The 15,536-nt window shown below is 37.9% G+C and overlaps 1 protein-coding gene across 2 annotated transcripts; it reads left to right on the forward strand.

Annotated features, from left to right (window-relative positions):
* The first annotated feature begins 4,837 nt into the window (after positions 1–4,837).
* LOC150002831 (myosin regulatory light polypeptide 9) lies at positions 4,838–13,561 on the forward strand. Of its 2 annotated transcripts, none has more exons than XM_090285770.1 (4): positions 4,838–4,973; positions 9,710–9,908; positions 10,387–10,548; positions 13,068–13,561. In XM_090285770.1, the coding sequence occupies exons 2-4, from the start codon at positions 9,725–9,727 to the stop codon at positions 13,238–13,240; spliced, it is 519 nt and encodes a 172-aa protein (XP_090141896.1). In that variant the 5' UTR covers positions 4,838–4,973; positions 9,710–9,724; the 3' UTR covers positions 13,241–13,561. The 2 variants fall into 2 exon arrangements, with proteins under 2 accessions (XP_090141896.1, XP_090141895.1); XM_090285769.1 differs by lacking the exon at positions 4,838–4,973 and adding an exon at positions 8,638–8,718.
* The last annotated feature ends 1,975 nt before the right edge of the window (positions 13,562–15,536 follow it).

The raw sequence follows: 15,536 nt of genomic DNA on the forward strand, positions 1-15,536 counted from the left end.
CTTTCCTCCAGGACCAGGCCAACAACATCATCCTTGAAGATCTGGAACAGCTCAAATCAGCCTGCAGGGAGGAACTCCCCATTAAGATCACAACAGGCAGTGTCTATTTTATCTTCCTAGAGAGCCGCAACAAGCTGGACAAAGACAACCTCTCCTACGTTGACCACACCTTTAAGACCACAGGTATTAAATTCAATGGAAAAAATAAAGCAAGGGAGGAAAATGCTGAAGGTAGAAGATGAATAATGAGAGTTTAAATATAATTACCAGAGAACGTGTTACTGAGATAAGGATATTTGAGTAAAGACTTGAAAGAGTTGAGGGAGAAATGAAAATATTAGAAGAAGGAGCTTTGAAATCAGAAGGAACATCAAATGCAAAGGTGTTGATATGGAAAACCTGACTTCTTCAAGAAAAAGCAAGAATATCATTGTGGCTGAGCAAACTGGGGAGAGCAGGCAGTAGGAGATAAAATAAGAGACATTCCCAGAGTCTGATCTCTTTGGGCCTCATAGGCCATTGTAAAACATTTGGCTTTCACTCTGAATGCAGTAAGACACCATTGGAGGGTGTCAAACAGAACAATGACATGATCTAATTTATTATTTGAAAGAATAACTCTGTGGCTGTATGGAAGTACAACATAGGGGAAGTAAGAAGATCAGTTAGAAGGCTATTGCAAAAATTCGGGCTTGAGAGAAGATAGTTTGCACTAGGATGGTAGCAGTAGAGGTGGTGAGACATAATCATATTCTGATGTATTCTGAAGAACTTAATCAATAGGTTTGCATTAATTACTGTTATAGACCCTGGAGATACTTTGATTGAAAGGTTAAATGAGGGTCATGAAAAAAAAAGAAGTGGCAAAGATGAGTCAAAGGTTTTTCACCTGAGCAACTTAAGGTATGGAATTTCCATTAACCTACATAGAGAAAATGGCAGGAAGACAACACTTCAGAGGTATGATTTGGAGATCTGTTTCAGACTATGAAGGATGAGATGCCTCGTAGACCTCTTCATGGAGATGTCAAGTAAATATTTATATAAATGAGTCTGGAGTACAAGGCAGAAGTCTTGGCCAGACATACTTGGGAGCAATCACTGTTTAAGTAGTATTTAAAGCCACGAGAGTGAATAAAAGCAGCTAGGAAAGGAGTTGTGACAGAAAAGAGCCAAATACTGAGTCCTCAGCTACTCCAAGGGACTGGGGAAATTAGAAAAACTGACAAAGTAGACTGAAGAGTAGCCATAGGAAGGAGGAAAACCAGGAGAGTGCAGTATTCTAAAGTGATTACTATCAAAGCTGTTTGAGGACTGAAAATTGGCCAAGATAACATTGAGGTCACTGGTGTCCTTCATAAGCCCATGTTTTGTGGAATGGTTGGTGAGAAAAAAGTCTTACTATAGAGGGTTTAAGGGAGAATTGGAGACAGTGAGTATAGGTCACTCTTTTGAGAAGTCTTATTAATGGGAATAAAAAACAGGACAATAGCTGGATGAAAATACATCAGGAAGAGGGTTTTTTAGTTGTTTTTGTCTATATGGCATTAGTTTTCTATTGCTGATATTTCTGTTGCTGCTATTTCTATTTCAATTACTATTTGGTAGGTTAGAAGTTCAACCTGGGTTTCAATGGGCAAAAAATCAAGGTGTCAGGAAGACTGTGTTCCTTTCTAGAGGCTCTGGGGGAGAATCCATTTTCTTGCCTTTTCCAGCTTCTAGAAGTCACCCACATTCTTTGGCTCATGTCAAGGAGGCTTGCTCCATCTTTAAAGTCAGCAACATTGCATAGCTTCATATTCATACCTCCCTCTAACTGTCTTTTTCTGCTACCCTCATCTACTTTTAAGGCCCCTTGTGATTACATTGGGTCCTCTAACATAGGATAACCTTCCTATTTTAAAACCAGCTAATTAGAAGCCTTAATTTCCTTTTGCCACATAACCTAACATATTCATGGGTTCTGGAGATTTGGTTGTTGACATCTCTGGGGAGTTGTGATGCTGGAACACATTGCAGCATACTTATTGGTGGAAATAGAGAGAGCGAGAGAGAGAGAGAGAGAGAGAGAGAGAGAGAGAGAGAGAGAGCGAGAACTTGATGGTACAGAAGAGGGCTGAATCATTGGAATGATAAAGAGCAAATGGAGGACTGGCTTTCCATAGAGCAAGAAGGGTTCCTCTAGATTTCAGAGAGGAGATTGAAGATAACATATGGGAACAGATGCTGGCTGGTGGGTAGATATGGTGGTGGGAGCTTATGGGAGTCATTTTTTTTCCTTTGTGACTTAGTAACAAAGTCATAAACTGAGACCAAGGATGGGAGTTCTTGGAGGTATAAGAAGATAGAAATTATAAAACTGATATATAAGAGAGCAGGAACATGAAAGGACTAGAGAAATATGAACATCAAGGTAGCATCAAGAGCTTGTGATCACTACATGTAAAGCGTGACCATTCAACTTGTTCCCTCCAGTAGAACAGACAAAGCTTTGGTATAGTAATTAGCCAGGGTAGGCTAACTGCTTTACAAACTCCAAATCTCAGTGCCTTAACACAACCAAAGATGATTTCTAAGAAATTTACATGGATTGTCTCTCAATGGTTGAATATAGTGGCTATTATTATTATTATGAGCTTTTTCAGAATAGGAAACAATTTGTTGTAGTAAACCTAAACCATAATTTTTGTTTTAGGTACTAATTTTATTTAGGGTATTTAAAAATAATATTTGCCTCCTGATCACCTTCAGACAATCAAGCATATTGCTCCCTTTGCCTAGAATCTCTCCTCTCATTCCACTGATTTCTAAAATCAGCTCTGGAATAGTCCTCTGGGGGAAACCTTCCCACAAATCTCCAGACAAGTTTATTTCCTCCTTTGTGCTCCTTCTATAGGCCTTACCTAATTGTACTGTACTGATCTGTTCCACAATTATTCCCTGACACCCTCTGTGCCTTTATGATCCTTTCTATTCCCTCTCCCCTAGTCTATGACGTAGCGATGATGTTCTATTTCAAACAGCATAAACCACAGCACCCACAACAGTGCTTGGCAATGCAGTTGGTGTTTACCTGTTAATTGAGTGGAAGAAAGAAGGAAGACAAACAAGGCAATTCTTTGACACCACAGAAGGAAAAAAATTTTCTGCTCCCTTTGGAGCTGAGTGGAAAACTAAACTACTTCATTGTTATGGGTTAGTTTCCCTTCTGAAGGACCGTTGTGGAAGGCTTGGCTCTCTATGGTGGCAGGCCACTACTCAGTGGAGGTGTGTGTGCACTGCAGGGAACTCCAGCTGTCGGGTGCTCTCACTGCTGCCCAAGCCAAACTCCAAGAACAAACTGTAGTCTCCTACCACTCACCCACCTGCAGTCTGAGCTGTTACTGCCTAAGCCTTAGGCCCTAAGCCATCTACTTTTGGACCCCACCTTTTGTGATGAGTCACTTAAGAGCCCTGTTAGAATGACTTTCTTGGACCTGCCCTAGAAGAGTCTCATTCAGTGGATTGCATAATTTGTATTTTTTAGCTAGTACTCCCAAATGATTCTTACTATCAAAGAGTTTTAGGAAATAAATCATCTTTATTTCAGTCACACTATAGAATTGGGGCAGTTATTTATTTTTCATTGACTTTAACTCTAAGTTAACTTTAAATATATTATTAGTTAACAGATGAAATGCTCCTGAAGTCCTGAAGGTGTAGCTTAATACTTACATTATTCTGCAGCTTTTACCTATCTTTTCAGCAGGGTGATTCAAGTGAGAGTTTTTGAGAGGACCCATGGGCAATCCCAAACTTTAAAACTGTTCTTACACAGAAGCCAAAGTAGGCATTGAACCTTAGTGCTGGTATAATGATCTTAGCATTATCGAATCCCAGTCACTTCTTTTTTGGATGAGGTAAGAGATCTGAGGTGACCGGCATCATTGGCTTCCTCGCTGGACTTTGGATGGAAAAAGATGCAATCAAGGAATGCTTTCTCTTTCTGAACAGACGCATTATTATAAGCTGTCCTAGGCAGGGAGAGCTAAGGAAAAATAGGCTCCACTTTTTACTCCTATTTTCAAGAGCCACAATTCTGCAACATAGTGAGAAGTGGGCGTTAGATTCAGTAAATTCTTGTCGCTGGTATCCTGTCTCACTGGACGGACCCAGTCAGGTTCTCCTTGTTAAACGGGGTCAGAAGGGCTCTTATGGTAGGAAAAATAACAGCAAAAGTTTCTGAAGAGGAAATTAGTCTTCAGCCACTTGTGACCTTATGAAGTCCGTCTGGACCAAAGAGATAATGGCCTCAGGACTTCACAAAGCTTGCTCCGGTGTGGAAGGGGTGGGGCCCTTCACAAAGCAACAGGTTGTACAGACATGAAGTCGCTCTGGCCTTAAGCTCGCAGCTGCAGCACGCACAGGTGGACTCCAGTCTAGACGAGCGTCCCGCGCAGGCGCACGACCGCCCGGTGGCAGCGCCCGGCGCTCGGGGGGCGGGGCGTGGGCCGGTCACGTGGGCCTCGCTGCCCTTTCGGCTATTTCCCTTACAAGGACTTGGACTGACGAGCCCTGCCCGTAGTCGTACTCTGGTGTGTGCGGAGATGCAAACTTACGGAACAGGCCCAACCATCTGCTCACATGAAAGGGGGGTAGAAAGAAGTACATAGTAGAGTGGGTACAAAAACCACAACAACTCAGACATCAGACCCATCGAATTACCACACGTTACTATATTTCTAAGTCGCCGCTTTACATTCCTCTGTGTGCACGCGGTCAAAATTGCGCCCTTAGAGCAGTGGCAACTGCAACCCCCGTTAGGCCCTCTTTGTTGGCCCACAACGGTGACTTGGCTTCCTTCCGGTTTTCTAAACGGAGGCCGGAAGTGTTGGATATTAGCGGCTCTGGGTGTAGAAGGGTCTTTGGTGATAGAGGCAGTGAGGGCAGCGAGACGTGTCACCGCGACGCTCAGATTCTCGCGACTGTGCAGGGTGAGTGGTGCTTAAGGGCCGCGGGTGGAGCCCATCCTGCGAATCCGTCTCCGTGGGGTAGCTAGGAGAGCAGCGGCGCACCTGGGCAGGTGTACTAGCCGGTTCCCAGGTTTCGAAGGTCGCGGTCCAAGTGGTCCAAACGCGACCCTACTTCCTTTGCCTACCTTGGCGCTTAGGAAGTGTGGCTTAGCTTCCTGGCGCCGCGAATTTAGGCGATGGCCGAGCCCGCGAAACCCTAGCCTCGCGGCTTTTTACTCTGGTACTATGTTTAGTTTCTAACGTAAACTTACCCGATTCAAGAGAATTTGCGCGAAATCTGTAGCCCGGTGTTCTAGAGCAGCCCCCACTGCTGCAGCTGTTGTTGCAGCCGTGGAGCTACATTTAGTAAGAATAATTAACTCAAATTAGCTTTTTCAGCTCAGTATCCACTTCTGTAATTAGAACTTTCTCTTAAAAAAGAGTATTTGGACAAAGAGGGGTTTGCGGTTTGAGAAAATTTCCAAAATATAATATTGCGTTCCTTTTGGGTGGAGACTTTGGATTAAATCAGTTTTCCAGTGTTAACTTTTAAGGAGTTGAGCATATAAAAACATATATTAGCTCTTTACAGACCTTTGGAACAGAAATATACGTTCTGTTGAGATTTAACGTAAGTGCAAAAATTTCATATCCAAAGGTGAAAAAAGCGGTTGTTTATTAAAATTGTTATTATTTGTTCAAATGCGAGACTTTACTGGCAAGTTAACCCTGACAACTAACTGCCTTTGTGAAGTGCTAAAAACTTTTTGGGTGTGGCAGCCTTAAGGAAACTAATCGTACCTTCAACCGGAAGTTTGCAGTTTGCGCAAGGAAAATTTGGTTTAGTTAGAACGGACGCACCAATCTGAAAGTGTACTTTTAAAAAACTGGTTGGCACCAAAAAAATACATATGCTTAGCTTGTAAAGAAAATGCATTGATTACATGATTTGATTTGGATTTGGGAAGCTGACCAAATATTTTCTAAGGTGGAAGTTTTTCTTTAAAAAAATGTGTATCTCCCACAGTACTGTCAATTTGAGTGGTAGTTCTGGGAGTCTAGATTATTTTACATTTATTACCACTTTAAAAGTGTTGGACTGTAAGATTTTACCTACAGTAACTTAATGTGATATTAGTATGGATTAATCCCATTTTATAAAAGAAATCATAGTATCCAGAGAGTCTGAAAAATCTGGTTGTCCTTGGTGTTTGGGGAAATCCTTTTAAGATTTTTATTTTTCATATCTCCTACCACTTAATCTAGTCTTAACATCTTCCTTACATGTATGTCTTTTTGTCATAACCCTAAATGATTTTCTGTTCAACAAAGCAAAAACAAAACCACAAAGTCATAGTCACCAACACTCCACTCCCTTGATTTAAAACAAGATTATACTCCTTTAGATCTGTAAACTGAATCTCCTTGACTATTGTTGACTGTTTCATTCACTTTCTTATGTATCTGGAATCCTGTGTATTTCATAGAAGCCTGCTCTGCAAGTCACTTTTTTTAAGTTTCATATAACATGTATCCCTTCATACATTAAAATATTTGAAAAATAGACTCTAGGCTCTTAGAGTGAATGAGATCCTCATAATTTGTAAATCTCAGGTGCTTACATGACAATCTTCCTAACCTAAATAAAGAATACTTACATCGATATATGAAATATTTTCATTTTACCCCAGATATCTAAATTTCTCTTGAGGGTTGTGTATTTGCTGAGGTCATTGAGAGTTGTGCATTTGCTGAGATCTTGTTACATGAAGACAGTTACAGTTTTAATTATTTGGGGAAGGTAAAAATGGACAGAAAACTATAAAGCAATGGCAAGGAGTATGACAATATCATAAGTAATTTGTCCTTGGGATCATAGCACTGTTCCGGATTTGACTTCCTCTCCACCCCATACTTTTAGTTTGGTAAGAAAAAACACACTACACTTCCCTTGTTTTGAAACAACAGATTGTGAAGCTAAACTCCCTATCCCTGAAAGGCTCCAGGTTTCTGGTGGGAGATAAACACATAAAACAATACTATGTCCTTGAAAAGGTGGTCACTTACCCAATGTTATGCAACCAGTTTTTGGTGGAATTAAGACTAACATCTGAATCTCTTAATTTTAAGAATGTCTTGTAGCTTCTAAGTGCAACAGCATTTTTCAGGATATTTTATTGCCCTCCTCCTCTGAATTTGTCAGAAACAAAGATCTTTTCTGAACTCACAGTATTTGATAGCCATGTACCACCTTAGAGTTATTTTTCATTATTGTCACATCGTTTTAACTTGAGAGTCATACTTCTGGAATGAAAACTATGTGACTCATTTCAGAAGTTAAGCCAATCATTTTATTTTTTTATAGTTCCCTCCCCAACAATATTTTAGACTCCTTGAAGATAGGACACTTGCCTTGCATTTCTTAATTCTTAAATTGTTTTCAACACTAGTGACATTTGATATACATTACTCTCATTAACGGATCATAGTCAAGGTTGATGACTAAGTATTGAATGAGCGAAAGAAATGTTCTATGTAACACCATTGTCAGTACTGACACAAAAATCTTTTATAACTTCAAAAAAAACTAATGCATTTACAAATTTAAAGAATGCATGATTAAAAGAAAGAGTAATAAATACATCAGAATTCCCCCCCCATATATATATCCCCCAAACTAAGCATTTAAAAAATATTTTTTATTTATTTTTTTGGAGGGAGGGAGGAAAATATTGATATGTTGTTCCACTTATTTATACAGTCATTGGTCAATTCTTGTATGTGCCCTGAGTGGGGATTGAACCGCAACCTTGGCATGTCCGGATGATGCTCTGAGCCAGCTGGCCAGGGCCCTGACTAGACAGACCCCACTCCCTCTCACCAAATGTAGTAATATGAGGTTTTGTAGATTAAAAAATCATTGTCAACCATTTGACTTATAATTCTTATCAGTACGTTTGACTTATAATTCTCATCAGTATGTTTGTTCTGAAATCGCTGACATTGGGAGAAGACAATGTTGTCAAACAACAGACTTTTTAAAGACATGCTTGGGTTTGCAATGACACGGCATGCCTAAAATAAGAGAGATTTGGACTGGTAAATACATGCCACTCATCTGGTCTCAATCACTTACTCTAAGTCCTAAAGGGTGATTAAAGAAAACTAGGAAATTAGGGACGAGTATATATCATAACTTAAGTGTCATGTAAAGTATATGTTACCAGCACATTCCAGTGTATCGCCATGGGGTGTGCTATATTGGATGGACTGGAATTTGTGACTCTTCTTTGTGGAATTTCCTATTAAAATCTAAGAAGAGATTTAGCTGGGGGGGAAAAAAACTAAGGCAGAGCTTTTCTAATTATTTACGTAATTGAATTTAGTCTGGATGATGTGGTATTATCAAGGCAAGAATGTAAGAAATAACTTTAAACTCACACAAAGCATTGTATTCTAAGGTCACTTTGCAGTGTCGAGATTTAGGTAGTGCTTCATTCTTTGCAATCCACAGACTTATTTTTAGACCAAGGGCATAGTGTTTTGCTACCTCATAGCTAAATAAATGTTGTTTTCAGAACGTAAGCTTTAAAATTGTTATCCTGGTCAGAGAATGAAATCAGTGGTGCTTATTTTAGACCTGTTTGGAAGAATATAACTCAATACAGTGTTAGTTGCTTGTTAGAGGTTTTGCAGACTACTATCACCACCTCAGCTCTGAAGGATGGTACGGTAAAATTTTACCTGATGACGATGGGATTCTTATAGTTTTTTAAAGATTCAGTGTTGAAAGGAAAATTGTCTTTTCATTTTAGGTATTAGACATTCTTTTACTTTAACTTAAATTTTATAAGGATAAATTATTAGAGAGCAGATATAGTTTCCATACCTCTTTAAATGTTTTCCAAACTTCTTAAACTAAATTAGCCTTAAAAACTATTGTGCTCTGATATTTCTACGGAGGACTCAGTCACTTCTCTGCAAGAAATTGGTTTGGGTAGGGTGGGATTTCGGTAAAACTTTAGAGTTTTCCATACTTTTTAGTTGGCCTTTCAACAAATATCTTTCTTGACCACTTTGATTCCAGAAGTGAGGGTAGAAATGTTAGTTAGAGGTGGAACAACAATATTTGGCAATAAAGATTAGGAGATGTTCCATCAGTTAGTCTTCCTTCCTACTTTCTGTCCATTTAAGATTAGAATAGCTAGTTTAGGCTACGGCTGTAGAAGGATAGACTTGTTGAAGATGAATTAATATTCCTCAATACTTCCAAAGTACTGAAGTATAGAACTGGAACTGTTACCCCAGGATACCTACTTTCCTTTGTTTCTTGTTTCTATGTTGCTTCTAAACCAGTAGATTTGGTTATCAGTCCTTATTAGACTACACAGCAGTACAGGGGACATGTAGTCTTGTTGATAAGCTTTGCACTTTGAGTTAATGTTGGTTGTAGTTCGGAATTTAGTTAGTGATGGACTGTTGATTAAATGTCAAAACTACTAAGGATGAGTGAACTCAAAGCATGATTCTGGTTTTTCTCTTTGTAATTTGGTTCTAGGTGTAAGTGTATCAATTAGTTGAGAAATATTTTGTCAAGTGATATTATACTGCTAAATAATTTTTAGCTACATCTCTAAGTAGCTTACACATTTCTCGGAAGGTTGATTCAGTTTACCTTTTGTTATTCTTTGTCTTCTTGTATTTCCCTTCCTAATTAGGATCTAACCACCACCATGTCGAGCAAAAGGGCAAAGACCAAGACCACCAAGAAGCGCCCCCAGCGCGCAACATCCAATGTGTTTGCCATGTTTGACCAGTCACAGATTCAGGAGTTTAAAGAGGCCTTCAATATGATTGATCAGAACAGAGATGGTTTCATTGACAAGGAAGATTTACATGATATGCTTGCCTCCCTGGGTAATGATCAGTTTTACTATTAATTTATTATTGTATAGTATTTTTGTGATTCCTTTTATGTTTATTTCTTAAGTCTTAAAGTTCTGTGAAGCCAATCTAATGCTGTTACAGCTTAACTAAATAACATTCAAAGTCTAGAGCAGTGTGTCTCTCAAAGTGTGGTCCTTGGACCGCCTGCAAATTTCTGACCAGGTCTCATGATTGGGCTAGGGGCCAGCTGTTTATGTGTGTGTTGTAAACAATGATCTTGAATACGAGAGTTGTATTATTCCTTTGGACATCCCAGTGGAATATCATGTAGTCTCCACTCTTAATACAGGCCGTATTCATTGAAAAGACTATTTTCCTAATAGTTTTGCTATCATGAATGCAAAGAGTGGACTATAAATGATCATCTTTCTTGTCAAAATGTTTACTATGATGAATAGTTGATGCATTTTGTGACGTAATCAAAATGATGGCCCTCTTTTTTGTTTAGGGAAGAATCCAACTGATGAGTATCTAGATGCCATGATGAATGAGGCACCAGGTCCCATAAATTTCACCATGTTCCTCACGATGTTTGGTGAGAAGTTAAATGGTACAGATCCAGAAGAAGTCATCAGAAATGCTTTTGCTTGCTTTGATGAAGAAGCAACTGGTAATTACCGAGTGATTTAATTTTAGTTACGGTAACAAAAGCATATAGTGACTTGAAATATGATGTAATACTTTCAGGTTTTTACCATACCTGTTTGTTGTTTTGACAGGCTTTTCCTATGGCATCACTCCGTCACTGCCTCTGCCCTTAAACATTGGATTTACAATTTAATAGGTGTATTTGAAAGTTTTTTAGGAAACTTACACTCCACACGGATTAGGCTCTCAATAAATACGCAGTAAATAATAACTTTTATCAGAACAATCTTGGATAAAGTGAAATGGCTATAGGCCATGATACCGGTACAGTCCTATATTTATTTATCAGGTACCTCTCAGTTCTGAGACTGTTTAAATCTAGTGTCAGACTTTCTAGTTTTATATTCCTATTCTACATAATAGTTGTGTATTTAGAGCAAGTTACTTATCTAAATCTGTTTTCCTATTTGTAAAATAAGCAGTAATATTACCTACCTCAGGGTTGTTGTGAGGATTAAATGAAAAAATGAGATAATTAGCACACTGCCTGGCATAGAGTTAAATCTCGGAGAGAAAAAAAAAAGGTTAACTACACAAATGCCTGATCCTTTGGCAAAACTGTATATAAGAGAAAAGATAAGGAGGCAACTTACATGGCAAATTTTTTGAGAAGGAATGCACACCCTTTGGTTTTGCATTCCTTGGAGTAGTTGAAATAGGCCAAGCATAGTCTGGTAATGGAAGCATACTCTCCCCAGATTGGCTTTCAAGACTCCCCACAATATGGCCTCTTTGGGCCTATTCATGTATACCACCCTCAACCCTTGTATGTCTTTGTAACCTCCTTCCAAGCTCCTCTGTGCATTGTCTTAACTTAGCCTCCACCACTTCTGCCTCTATGTCTGCCTCATCATTCCACCTTCTCTCTCATCTTGAACTTGAAATTCTTAACATTGTTTTCTGAAAGGGCTGGGGAGGAGGCAGGCAGAGGAGACTTACTTTTTTCCTCTTAAAAGCACTGTGTATTGATTTAATTCATTTATTATGAGCAAGTGTTAGTTTTTTTTTTAATGGGGGAGAATAAAAACATAAAAGAGGGTAATGTCTTATCTATTCTTCAGACTCCTCTCAATTGTCATATTCTTTATAGAGTTTAGTCTGTATTTTCATAATTTTTCTCCTGCTTCTAAGAAAACTTGGAAGTCTCTCCCTTCTTTCTGCTACCAAACAGTTTTATTTATCTCTCCTGGTACATAACTGTATCTGACCTTCTATTTTAGTTGTGTACTTACTCTCCTCATCATCACAGTGTCTCCCTGCTTCCAGGGTAATGGCTGTGTCTTCAGTGGCATTATATTCCCATCTCTGTAACCCTTCTAGCACCTACCATAGTCCATTGCACAGAGTTGATGATTAGTTTATGTGATAGTTGAATGACTTGGCTGTAGATGATGAGATGGTGATTTATTTCTACACGCTGAAAGTCTAAGATATGGGGCACTTTATTTTTCTTTTCTAATTTAAGGTTGAATCAGGGGAAGAAAGAAAACCCATAAATCTAGCTTCTTATGTGAACTGACCTTTTACTTTAAACTTTTTTTATAGGAAATATAGTATCAATGTTTTAGCTTAATTTTACATGTAAGGAAGTTTTTTGTTTTGAGTGGTTTAATTTTTTACATTATGAAATTCAAAATCTGAAATTATCATTTATCACTTTTGGTGTAGAGCATTAGTGGTTCTCAGTCATGACTGCATATGTGAATCACTTGGGGAGCCTTTTAAAAATATCAGTGCATTTAATTTTTTTTTTTTAAGCTCTCTGGATGATTCTGATTCTGATGTGCAGTCAGGTCTTATGAGAACCTGCTTTCACAATTCCAGAGTAGAAAGCACACCTTCCAGCTCACCACTCACATTCCCAATGCCTAACCCAGTGACTGACATAAGTAATGCTTAATTATTTACCCATTGTTTTTGCATACTCTGGGCCTGGCCATACTTGTTATTAAATCTAAGTTAGATTTGTAAGAAAAAAACTTTTTTTTAATCTCATTTTACATATTTAAAAAAAAAGAGGTAAAGTGAAACAGCATAGCTTGTTAAAACTGGACAAGACTCCAGCATTCTTTCCACTGAAGCATTTTATTGATGTGGTATTGATTTTAGTGTTAATTTGCTTATAGTATAAGTATGACCATTAATGCTATTTTAAAGGAAATACGAGGCTTAGGTTCTTTAATCATACTTTATTGTTTTTGTTTAGGCATAGTAATTTAGCCCCTATAATCAGGAGACCAGGAGATGGATGTAGAGGAACTCTGATAGAGCAGAGCAGGTTAATGCCATTAAGCAGCTAGTTATTTATTTTCTAAGCAACTGCTGAGGCAGGCTTAAGCATGTGGGGACCCCACATTTCATATGTTTGCATATTTATAGTTCGTAACATATAGAGCATGCTTAATCAAGTGTAGATGTTCTTTGTAATTAAACTTCAGAGTAATATGTATTCTGAACTCCAGTTCTTTATTTTTTTTTTAGGCACCATTCAGGAAGATTACCTGAGAGAACTGCTGACAACAATGGGAGATCGGTTTACAGAGGAGGAAGTAGATGAGCTGTACAGAGAAGCACCTATTGACAAAAAGGGAAATTTCAATTACATTGAGTTCACTCGCATCCTTAAACATGGAGCAAAAGACAAAGATGACTGAAAATAACTCCAAATTCCAGCCAAATGTTCCTTGTCTCCATTTTGGGTATTTCTGAGACTTTGTCCTAGAGCCTATAGCATGCCCTAGCTTTACAGCTTTATAGCCTTTCCTGTGGTATTTATTCTCAGCCATTTTAGGCATATGCATCTCTGTAATCAGACTGGAAATGGGATTTTTTGTCATTTTTGGAATAGAAAATAGGGTAATTTAACTTACCAGCTCCCCCCATAACTGCAATCTACAGAGTCAATATATTTTTTCAGAGAAAGTTATTCACCCAATTTTTTCTGAACCATAATTAAACTTTATGATAAAAACTTACTTGTTTAAACCTCTTTATTTACCAAAATTAACTTTTATTAGTTTTAGTTGCACCTTCCAAAGAAAGGTAGGTGAAGCAAATCCTAGAAAGTGATATGGTTATTAGACCTTTCTCTTACTCCTCCCAGTTTTCCTAACAGTTCTATTTCGTTAGCTCTTCTTCCTTCCCGGCCAAAGAAATACATTTTTAACTACCTTTATTGGGTTTCCTGCACTTTGTCTTCCAATTTTAAAAACTTCCTGTAGAATTTGCATATGTATGAAGCTTTGGTAGCTTTAAATCCTAAAATTTAACATCCTGCTAACATCCCTCCTTATCTTCTAAACTTTTGTACGTTACTTCCATGTCATTTAAAATTAGACCAGGCCACTGAGTTTAATTTTAATTTGTCCTAATTTTTTAAACTATTTTAAACCCAAAGGTTCTCTGGAATGCTTCTATCAAAAAGCTTATTTTAAATTGTATTTCAAACTGTTGGTAATAAAATAGAGCAGTTTTAATTATATAAACTTCTTTAACACAGAAATTCCCATTGAAATATGTTTGTTTATGCAGATTCATTACGGGTTCTTGTATGAATTATAGACTTTCTGCCCACAACAACAACGAAAACAAAAAACACTGAAGCTAAGTGCCTGGGAAAATGAGATCATTATTTCAATCCTCAAAAAAACTCCTATTTCCAGATAGGCAGGACTGTTTCAGAGTTAATCAGGAAGTGTTTGACAGTTTCATTTGCTTTGAGTTTCAAAAATCTGAAAACACTGGAGGGAAAATTGGTTGAAAAAATTTGACAGTTGACCTATAAAGATCAGTAATTGACAATTACTCTAATAACTTCACATTTTATGCTACTATTAATCAGACAACTCTTGGACAAAAGCATTACCTCACTCTAAACAGTTACTGAATGCCTTCAGGGTGGCAGGCCTTTGCACTCAACAAGATTGGTGAGCTAGATCTTTTATTAACCTTGTGAGGCCAGCTTTATAGAATATGAGTAGAAGGATCAGTAAGTACCAAGACTGCTCTTGCCCCTTTCAAGTTTAGAATCTTAGCACATGCCTTAACTCCTGAATTTCACTCAGTGGTTTAAGCAAACTACTTTTTCCAGTCTATAGCTGTGATGCTAAAATCTTGTTTGTTGACTTTCCATTTCAACTGAAAAATGATCACTTCTTTGTTAACAGGTTTCTTGTAAAAAACAAGTAAGATAGTTTTCACTTAGAAAAAAACTAATCTCATTTACTAAAATTATCTCTTACAGTATTTCTATTTCCATTTCAGATGATTGTTCAAAGAACCAGCTGCTACTAGGAGCACTGCATGGTCTCCCCTGAATAAAATAAGTCTCCTAATTTAGTAATAGCATTCTCTATGTAGTAAGTAGGCTTTGCTTAAGCAAAAATGATTGCTAATAAAAAGCTAAAGCATCTAGCCCAACAGTGGATTTGACTGAAAAACTATTTTCCATGATAAAAATCATATTTGAAAGAAACCACTTCAAAAGTTCTGAGAACCCAACCTACAGTTAGGGGTATAGCATTATTATTTACCTTCTTACAATTATATTGTCATTTGGATTCCCAGGTCCCAAATTTTACTTGATCCAGGGAGCCAATAACTCAAGAGCAAGAACAGATGAGTGCTACTGGGAAAAAGAGGAAGAAGGCTAGACTGAGACAAAGCAAATTCTGAAAAGGAAAGGCAACAATTTTCCACGAAGTAGGAGAGAAAGGACAGAAAGAGGTTAACACCTAGACTTAGGGATGTGCTAGCAAGTTATAAGAATGAGATGACAATAAAAGGCCTTGAAGAGTTACAGAAAGCCATAACAGTGTTATGGAAACAATAAATTTTAAATTCAGTTCCTCAGTTATGTTAGACACATTTGAGGATATGCCATAAATAACCATTTTCCAAGTGCTAGATATTTAGATATTCAGCTTTTCATACTTTTCTTTTGAATCTACA

Source organism: Furipterus horrens, unplaced genomic scaffold (assembly GCF_987537825.1).
Source record: "Furipterus horrens unplaced genomic scaffold, mFurHor1.1.pri manual_scaffold_8, whole genome shotgun sequence".
NCBI classification, from domain to species: domain Eukaryota; kingdom Metazoa; phylum Chordata; class Mammalia; order Chiroptera; family Furipteridae; genus Furipterus; species Furipterus horrens.